The following is a 10,055-nucleotide window of genomic DNA, read 5'->3' as shown; positions in this document are numbered from 1 at the left end:
CACAAAGACATGACAATGTCAATACAATTTAATAGTGTACAAGCATTGTATTAACATATTATGTTTCGTGATATAAAGCTCTTAACGAAATTTATGAAAATTTTTGATTTTTTTCAAATTTTGACATTGAACATATGCAAGTGAGATCTCGTTAGAATCCTTATGAAATTATCTTTAATTTGATATATATTGTGTGAAAAAATAATTTAAATCGAGAAAGTTATATGCATTTTAAAGTTATGAGATATTTTTCAAAAGTTAGTTACAACTAATTTATTGTAAATTGACCTTAATGTCCTTATTGACGTTTTTTTTATCGTATTGACATTCCAGGCTAATGATCTAGGTCCTTGATTTGAATATATAATAACTATTATTTAATTGTAGTTAGCAATTAAGTATTGAGTTAATAATATAACACTCCCCTATAACAATATTAAATATTACATCATCTTAAGACAAACAGTAAATGAACATCCAATGGAATATATAGGGAAAAAGTAATTGCAGGATAACGTTAAAAAGAAAAATTTAGAAAAAATTTCCCTAGGAGGTTTGGCCTAAATTCTTGTACCTAATTAATGTATGGGTGACAAGAACTGTTCAGCTATGCCAGATGAACCACATCTATTCTTTACCTAATCAGAACAATTTTCGTTCAGAATTTTGTTTTCAATGTGTTTTTTATTTATTTTTTCTGGAAAGAAAGGGTTCATTATAATTTATAATGCCTGATGTAGGTATATAGTGGGTTCTATCATACATTCCTCTCTCTAATTAAGTATATTTTCCTCATAGCTTTACTTAATTTCATCATAGACTCACATTACTAATTTACTACTAATATTAAATCTGGTTAATTAGAAGTTTCCAGGAAATTTCTCAGTAGGGCCCACTGGATATTCATACAAAATTTCCAGTATATTTCCTTGACATAAAATGAATCATTGTAGTAAAAAAGGCCAGACACTTTTGATTTGGGGTAAGACGATTCATAATTTTAGAAAACCTTTTTGACCACTCCCAATATATCATAATTTCTCCAATTTGTTCTATGTATTCACACTATTGTAGTTTTCCACAATGCATGTTCAATAGAAAATATAGAACATGCATTGTGGATTAAAAGATTTCTTTGAATAATGATAAAGATAAAATCTGAAGTAAGTTAGTTTTGCCATTAATTTTTTAAAGAAGATCAAATGTGACGGACTTAATTATTCCTATATATACTTGTTAGTGAGATGGAAATAATACTTCAATATTTACATAAGTAGAATAGTTAAATGTTAATCCAAGCCTTCTTCAATAGTAGTACTACATTATTAGTAGTATATAGGAAACCACCATGCAATTTCTTGTAAAAATTTGGCCATTAAGTCCGGCACATATTTTTGGGTACTTTCCATCTCATTAAAATCGTCTATTTAAACCCTTTAGTTTTTTGTCACAAACATTCTATGTTTTAATTAATTAATAAATTAATTTACTTCATATCTCAAAATCAAAATATTGATCAATGGCAATTGCAACCATCACCAAGCCATTCCGCAGCCGAGTTTTCAAGCTCCGCCTCCGCACCAAGCCAAACACCGCCGCCGCCCCTCCACCGCCGCCGCCAACCACCAAATTAGAAGAGTTCCGGCAGGTTTTCCGGTTCCTGGACGCCGACAACGACGGAACTATCTCGGCGGCCGAGCTGACTGCCTACTTCGCCAGCATCGGCGATTCGGTGTCGCGCGAGGAGGCGGAGAGGATCATCGGAGAGTTCTCGGGAGGCGGTGATCGGGGTTCGTTGGCGCTGCAGTTTGAGGAATTCGTGAGGGTGATGGAGCTGCAAGAGGGCGTGGACGGCGTGGACGTTCTCCGGCGGGCTTTCAAGGTTTATGAGGAGGAGAAGGGCTGCGGTTGTATCTCGGCGGAGGGGCTGAGACAGGTGCTCCGCCGCCTCGGCGATGTGAAATCGGTGGGGGAATGCAAGGCCATGATTCGGGTGTATGATCTTGATGGCAATGGGGTGCTTGATTTCGATGAATTTTCTAAGATGATGAGTTATTGATCGGTTGGACAACCAATTGCTTCGATTTGAATTAATCGGAGAAAGCTTTATGCATATATGAAAAGATGTCGACCAATCAAACCGATTCGATTTATGTCACGATAGAAAGATAACGGTATAGTCAGTGTGCCGATCTACGTCACGATTAAAAATCTAGAAAACATATTACGCTCTGAAACAGAGGATGTCGCGTGTTTTTTCTTGACGTGACACACTTGTGGAGCTTATAATTATTGTGAGAACATAATCGTATCTCCTTTCGCGTCGCAATTTATTAGCCGCCGTATATATAAATTAATTTTCGAATCTTGATTCACATATCAAAATTTTGCAGCTATTGTTTATTTTTCATACGAATTAACTCTCTCTCTCTCTTCCGTCCAAGAAAAATAGTTTTATCTTTCCATTGGTCCCCGTTCATAAAAATTAGTCTCTTACTCATAAGAGAAAGTTACTCTACTTTCCACTTTATTTAATTCTTTAGCATATTATACCAATTTTATATTAAAACTTGTGTTGTCCACCAATGAGACATTTTTAGTGAACGAAGCCCAACATTCACAAAAAATAGTACTATAATTGATGGATGGAACGTGCGTTAATGCAAAAATTGATAAAATATGCAAAATAAATAAATAAAGTGGGGAAAGAATGAGAAAATGTAGATGAAATCAGAGATAGAAAGATAAAAGATGAATAATTGATTTATAATAACTTTTCATTTTTAGTAGGAGACTATTTCGTTATGATGAAAGGAGTATTATTGAATGTAAAAAATAAAAACATAAATTATTTAAATGTTCGAAAGCACTCAACTCTTAAACTTAAATTTAGATTTTATTCAATTGAATGACACGAAAATTACACATAAAAATGATGGTGATACTTTATTTTACTAGCATATATTGAGGAACCTTCAACTTATTTAGTGCACATAAAAATCATAAAATTCTAAAGTCTCGAAATCTGAAATTTATTATTATCTGTGATAAATCATGTACGTGTGAAATGAGACCTATACGAAAAAAAGCTATACAATAGAATGATCATGAATGATTACTAAGACCTATTCTAAAAACTCCTGTGCAAATAAATGGAAAAAAAATCAAAGCTAAAATCTCACAAAATCAACCATAAAAATGATAATAAAATCCATTATTTAGTGAGGAAATTTTCCAGTCTTTCGAATGCAATCGAGAGTACGCTGCAGCCCAAACTTGATGACCGCTTGATGGCCAGCTCGAAAACCATTTCCATACACCTCAGAAGGATCTGATTCAATCTGATATTTGAAGCACTTGCTAAGCTTCTTGTCGAACCGAGAAGTCTTTGATCCTGACGAATGTGAGGTTGATGCATGGTTGTTATCAGACATTGAGAGGATCTGAGACTCCAGCCACATGCTCGCAATGACCTGACATATACCCTCTTCCACGTCTTGTCTCACACCTCGAAAACCTGGACAAGATTACCATATTATCAGCACAAGAAGAACGAGCGAGGAAACGACACGGACAAAGAGACACATTTTGCAAAGACTTCAACTGTTTGTTAACATCAGTGATTCATTGCTAATAGTTATCTAAGCAAGCCTTCCTTTTTCACAAGTGATACAAAAAAACTCATCTCGGTTAATAGTTACTTTAGTGTTTGGATCACGGAACCAATTTACTTTAAATAAAGCAAAGGGAAGACAAAAAATATCAAAATGCTAAATGTTAGGCAGAATCTTTTCCTGGCATGAAAAACCGGGATTTGGACACGCATAGGTTAGACTTTATATGGCAGAATGTTCTAGCAGATACAAATATTGTGGATTGTGAGATGAAATGGCGATTGTAAGAATGAAGTTTGGCGAGAGAGAGCACCATTAAGTCGCAACCATAAATGCATCATCTCATGCGCCAATATCAATCCAGTTAGCAGCCTGCAGGAATGAGGAAATCTGGGAGAATGAAATCGAAACCAAAATGGAACGTCTGCTAAGTCCCTAATAAGAAAAAAAAAAAGTTAACAGTACCTTGGAAGACCATATAGAATGAGGATTGCTGTCACTTCACAATGGTTGTGCGGCTCTGTTATCATGTCCACGACTCGATTTCCAGCTCTCATCCTTGGCTGCTATCATCCAAATGGGGAATAAGGGTTCTGGGAAAAGGCAAGATCTGAAAAATGATCAAAGAATCCCTTACACTGGTGATTGTCGGTTCCTTGGTGACACAAGCGCCCCGAGTTTCAGGCATGTGATAATGACCCTGTAAAAAAAGACAGGAAACTCATATAAACTTAGTAGATGAAACCTATAACAGAGAGTAGGTGACCCTGAATATATTATGTTTCGTATCTTACATGCTGCTCTGCTCCCATGGCTTGATTCAGTGCTTGCTTCTCAACCAAGTAAATGGGAACTTCCTGCGTCAATTTCATGTTTAATCCTTTGAAGAACTCATGTATATCGTAGAAAAGGGGCTGGCATTGGCGAATGTCCATAATTGCTGAGTCCAGGCACTCTGAGCAGAGTTTTCGGCCGTCGTTAAGGGCAGCATATATTTCCTCCGCTGACTGCAACAAGCAAAAGATCCAAAGTAATGATTACTACAAGCTTAAATGAGTCACATTAGATCTTATGGTGACAGCAAGTGGTTGGTTTACAGAGATTTAGAGGGTGTTTGGCTAAGCTCATTTTAGAGAATATATAAGCTCCAACAGCCTATAAGATGTTTCAAGAGTTTACAAAATCTAATGTCTTAAGAGCATATATGTTGTCAGAGTATTTGGATAATTAAGCGAGATAAAATCTTCATTAGAGAGCAAAAATTTGAAGAAAGATGAAATTGAAAGGGTACAAGTTAGAAATAACAAACCATAGTATGGTCATTTTTGTATATTGATTGTTGTTTATAATATCACGAAAAAATAAGTTGGGGTGAGGAGCAGAGCAGGGTTCTTCTCATAGCTGCTTTAAGGAGCTTATAATCGGACGAACACCTTCTTAATGTCGATACTTACCTCCTTTCGTTCACAACTACAGCATCTAGGAGTGCCATCGTCCTCATGCCTAGGACAGTACTTCTGGGACCAGAAAGGATGCACCTTATATTCAATAAGACCAGCTGCGTTTGTCGGAATCTGTGTACATGAAAGTGATAAACGACATCATAAAAAAAATGACGAAATCATATAACCATACAAATTTGTTTTTTTTTTAAAATCAGTCTAAGCTTATATTGAATATTTAAACGATCAGAATCAAAATGAACAGTTCAAAAATCCCTCTCACAGGCCCATCTGTTCGCATAATAGTGCTCTATCACTCCTTTTTCGTGATGATATGAACAACTTAACCAGACATTTATTCCAGCCTAATTCCGCAAGTTGCTCACTAGCACCAATAATTCTATGATGTTACTGCCTAAAAAAAAGAAACTGTGATGTTAGAGATCATGACTGCATTAAAATTGTCAAATCTTTCAGGTGAGTTAAATTTCTTTCCCGCCTAGACTGTTCTATTTATGCCTAAATACATTCTATAGAATTAGAGCATTTTCGAGAACTCCGTCACGCCAGTACTAATGGGATATTTACCATATCTTCGTCGGCCAGTTAAGAACATCCTCGTCCACCAAAAAATATCCAGATGGATAATTTCTTCATAATTCTAAAAGCTAGAACATCTTTTTAATGGTGACATCAAAAAGGTATTCTAAAATTACAACTTAACAACCAAAGACAATATAACCATAATTTATGCATTCGGTGATCTTTCTCGTTCCTACAGTCGCAACCATCTCACCTATCACTTTCTAAGCAAACTACAAAGCTCGTTGGGGGAAAGCAACTTTGTTTAGCAGCACCAAACACGTCATCAAAGTATATGTAGTTTGTGTGATAAGTAATAAGGAAAAGAACTTTTGCCCAAGTATTTTCAGACCGAATGAATATGATAACGCGTGGGTTGAGATACTTACGAAGTGTCTGCAGACATCACATTTTGGATGATGAGACTCCTTGTAGCAAGTTTCATGATAATGGTAGATACCAGACACGAAAAACTGTCAACAAAGACACGAACCTGGATTATATAATTCATCATGTGAAAGTCTGGTCGTATTAAATGTGGCGTAATTGCAAATGCAATGTTTTGATAATACAATCATCAAGATTGCTCTAAATTAACAAGTTCTACCAAATTGACCAATATGCATGAATGTGAATGTTTAGTTTATAACGACTAGCCTACTACAGATACGAAGCTCTCTATCAAATGATAATAGATGAAAAGAATCTTTTTATAAGATGGACCTATCATAATCTTTATACCTCGTAATCAGATAACGGTTGGTTACATATGCGGCATCTAAAACATCGTGGGTGCCATAGGGCATCCCTGCAACTCACATATCCTCCATGGCCAATCTCCATATTACAGCCAGCACAGATCCTATCACAGAAAAGACAAGATAGGAAGACTAAATTAGAAGCTAGATAAAAAATAATGAAAATGAAGTCAGTGTTATACATATAAAATCTGCATCTAATGATTACATCGGAAGTAGAGGTATATTTTGAAGCCAAGCTAAAACGTAAAAGGAATGTTTAGAAGATGATGTCTAGAACTTATGGGGCTCTTGAGTGACAAATTTTCTATCTGAGTGAGAAAGCATATCAGCTTCCTTCAATTTTATGTTAGTCTTAAAGTACCCACAAATCATAGACTGGAAAACAACAAGAAGCTCAAAAGCAATTTGCCACTCGAACAAATCTCCTTGAGCTAAAAGCAAATCAAACATATTATAATAATGCATTTGTTTCTGGAAACTGCATATTAACATAAAGATCCCAATAGGTTCCTAGTTCCTAGGAGAAAGTTTTAGTTAAATTATCACGTGTTTATATAAATGTTACAATCATAATTGTCACATTATGTCAAGACTCCGCATGTACCTTAAGCTTGTGTAATAAGGGATTGTTACAGGTTGGTAAAAGTTGTCGTTTCCATATCCATATTCGACTCCAGTTCCATATCCATATCCACTTCCAGTATCATTTCTACTCCATGACTCCGGTTGAGAATCAATAACCAAACTCTCCCGAAGGGCCCTCGCTAATTGTTCACCGTCATCCAGTTGTGGCTCTTTCTCTGTACCACATCATATACACCCATTATGCATGCATTAAGAAACTGTTACTGGAAACATGAAAATAGACCGTAAGCTAGATCCAGCAAAGCAAGTCCCTTTAAAGTATCAATCGATTGCCATTGAAACCTTACATAGGAGGATGATAATAGATAAATTGTAGAAAAGTATTCAAGGAAGATAGGTACTAAGGGAACAACACTAGCACATAGCCTTCAGTTTTCTCTGAGAAATAATCATACTCCCTCCGTCCCACCGAAGATGACCCACTTTCCTTGTTGGTTTATCCCAACCAAGATGACCCATTACAAAAAAAACCCCTTTATCTCTACTTTATTCCCTCTCTCTTACTTTATTCTCTCCACTTAACACGCAAAACTAAACTACATAAAATCCCATGCCCCCCAAGGAAGGGGTCGTCTTCCTTGGGACGGAGGGAGTACTTTCATTTATATTTACATACAAAGCTGAACACAGATAGCCATTGATCTCACCAGCTGTAGATTTTCCTTTTAGGTCATCTTGTGAAAGCGATAATGCAACAGCATGGTCTATATCTTCGGTCTCTCTCCATGAATTCTGAACCAATGTACAGCCAGAGAAAACAGAACTAAGGAGATGAGAAAATGAAATGAACTTTATCCCTTCAATCTATGTTCAATCAAAATTGGACTTCAATAAGAGCTGATCTAATTTGGCAGACCGTAAAATTCAAATCACCTAAATCTAAGGTATGAAAAAGCTAGTCTCAGACTTGAAGAGAAGGAGACTAAACATTAGTTGCATAGCTTTGATGATGTCCTATCCGTTGGGAGATTGTCACTATGTTTATGACCCTCACATTCTTTCCTGTTCTTGTTTATGGGTGATTAAGTCACCACCAGTTGAATACAATACGAGAACAGGCAGTTCCATAAGGATAGGAGATTAAGGATGTGAAATTGATAAATAGAAAAAAGCATGCAAATATTGATAGAGTTTCTTGCAAAACCAATGTGCCCATATTTAGTTCAGATTGAGTACTGCCGCAACACAATTTTAATACCTCTACTCAATCTTGTTTCTTTATTCTTGAACAGTTGAACTTGATCTAACATTCCAAACATTTAATGATTGGAGTAATTTAATGCTATGAGACAGTCCTGTGAGGAAGAAGAGAAAATAAAATAAAATGGAAGTAACAAATGCTTACCAATGAAGCCGATTGAGGGGTCTCTGCAGTATCCACTCCATATCTCCAATCAGAATGCCCTTCCAAAACTTTATGGTCCGAGCACTGGAGTATTTTGCGAAGCCAGCCCATTAGATAAATTAATCAGTGCACAGCCAATGACGTCTCTACCTGAGGCACAATATTTAGTTAAGGAGCACAAGGATTGAGTAAACAGAGGAAGAAAGATATACACCACACAAGTGTGTCTAATATCCTATCACAAAGCTGGAGACTGAAACTATTTTTACCCGTTGTCATCTATCTATAAGAATCGGAAGTCTGTTCATGGGTGAAGCAAATACCTTACGGGATAAACAAGAAACTAGAAAACATTTTGAGTTGTGCACCACATCATGTATTTCTATGGAATCAAAATTAGATGACCTCAACTGAAATTGGCAAGAAAATTCTTAAAAGCAATTAATGCTTGCATAATGAAACCCAAAAAGATCTCAATCCATTCCAGAAACAGTTTACACAGATAAAAAATTTATACACACCACATTCCATAGAGCAACAGCTTGATATTAAAGCCAAAATGAATCACACAAAACGGGGCAAACTAGAGGCAAAATCTATAACTCAACAAATTCAGATTGCATTGCAGTTTGAAACATTAAATAACAAAATGCAGCAGCCAAAAACCCCTAGACATACAACACTGCAAACCAATACACATAATTATGATACTCACTAAACACCAATTGCTTCAACAATCAAATGGCACGGATTGCATGGCTATCCAGCTCAATTTCCACACATAAAAATTGAAAGAGATTTCAGAGGATTCGTTTGATCAGATCATCAGCAAAAAAGGCACATATCAAGCAGTATTTGACTAGTAGCTGACCTGAAAATAGACCTCATTAACTCCACAGCAATGGTTGATGCACAAGGCACTCCACAGAAATATCACAAATTCTCCTAAAAAATCTGAGCTTGCCCTTTTGGTGCATTCAGTCCTCAAAGAATCTTTGCGGAAGAAAGAATACTATTTTTGCAAGATGTAAATCAATCAAGAATCTTTAGGTTCTCAGGGACAAAAATAAAAAAAATAATCTTAATGATTAAGAAATAGAATAGCTCAATGATAAGATGAATGAATGCTCCAGGCGTTTCTTCTCTTCGTCTTCCTCTTATAGTTGGTCAATCAAAAAATCAAACAAATCGCGTGGCAAAAACTTGTTTGCAATGTGTGAATATGGCTGCAAATTTCAAAGTCAAACTATGACAAAGAGTATATTAGTTTTATTAGTAGATGAACTGATGAAGTGTTGATCACAAGAAAGTCAAGTTCAGAATAATAAATAGGGTAAATTTATTTTTATCTTACGTGTCTGGTAAGATAGTAATTTTTATCTAATTGAGCTTAACTCAAAGCCCACGAAGGTCTGCATGAATCTTGCCAAAATTATAACTTTAACAATGTTTATATAACCCATTAATTTGTTAAATTAAGTCAATGTTAGGTAATACTATACAAATCTTTTATCAAACAACAATGAAAAAATCTTATCTCAGTATATCTTGACATAAAACCCATATCTTTTATCTTGTACATATCTTCTCATATCCCACATTTCTCGATGAGATAGCAATTTTATAATTTGATTCTTCAGATTATTGATTAAATCTATCATCAAAT

The 10,055-nt window shown here is 35.6% G+C and overlaps 2 protein-coding genes across 3 annotated transcripts; one reads left to right on the top strand and one right to left on the bottom strand.

Moving 5' to 3' along the window:
* Nucleotides 1–1,293: 1,293 nt before the first annotated feature.
* LOC121758159 (probable calcium-binding protein CML41) lies at nucleotides 1,294–2,410 on the top strand. Its single transcript, XM_042153593.1, has one exon. It carries the CDS (start codon nucleotides 1,520–1,522, stop codon nucleotides 2,057–2,059), a length of 540 nt encoding a protein of 179 aa, XP_042009527.1. The 5' UTR covers nucleotides 1,294–1,519; the 3' UTR covers nucleotides 2,060–2,410.
* Nucleotides 2,411–3,011: 601 nt separating this feature from the next.
* On the bottom strand, nucleotides 3,012–9,711 carry LOC121757941 (protein DA1-like). 2 transcript variants are annotated; one of them, XM_042153386.1, is made up of 12 exons: nucleotides 9,261–9,711; nucleotides 8,390–8,539; nucleotides 7,692–7,776; nucleotides 7,004–7,199; nucleotides 6,380–6,500; nucleotides 6,028–6,111; nucleotides 5,069–5,188; nucleotides 4,409–4,621; nucleotides 4,252–4,314; nucleotides 4,080–4,180; nucleotides 3,928–3,986; nucleotides 3,012–3,517 (listed from the first exon to the last, which is right to left on the bottom strand). In XM_042153386.1, exons 2-12 carry the CDS (start codon nucleotides 8,498–8,500, stop codon nucleotides 3,219–3,221), a joined length of 1,452 nt encoding a protein of 483 aa, XP_042009320.1. In that variant the 5' UTR covers nucleotides 8,501–8,539; nucleotides 9,261–9,711; the 3' UTR covers nucleotides 3,012–3,218. The 2 variants fall into 2 exon arrangements, with proteins under 2 accessions (XP_042009320.1, XP_042009321.1); XM_042153387.1 differs by having other exon boundaries at nucleotides 4,080–4,177; nucleotides 9,261–9,708.
* Between the last annotated feature and the right edge of the window lie 344 nt (nucleotides 9,712–10,055).

The sequence above is a fragment of the Salvia splendens genome, chromosome 12 (assembly GCF_004379255.2).
Source record: "Salvia splendens isolate huo1 chromosome 12, SspV2, whole genome shotgun sequence".
In the NCBI taxonomy this organism is placed as follows: Eukaryota; Viridiplantae; Streptophyta; class Magnoliopsida; order Lamiales; family Lamiaceae; genus Salvia; species Salvia splendens.
The sequence above is the reverse complement of the archived record's forward strand: the minus strand, read 5'-3'. Positions and strand labels throughout refer to the sequence as shown.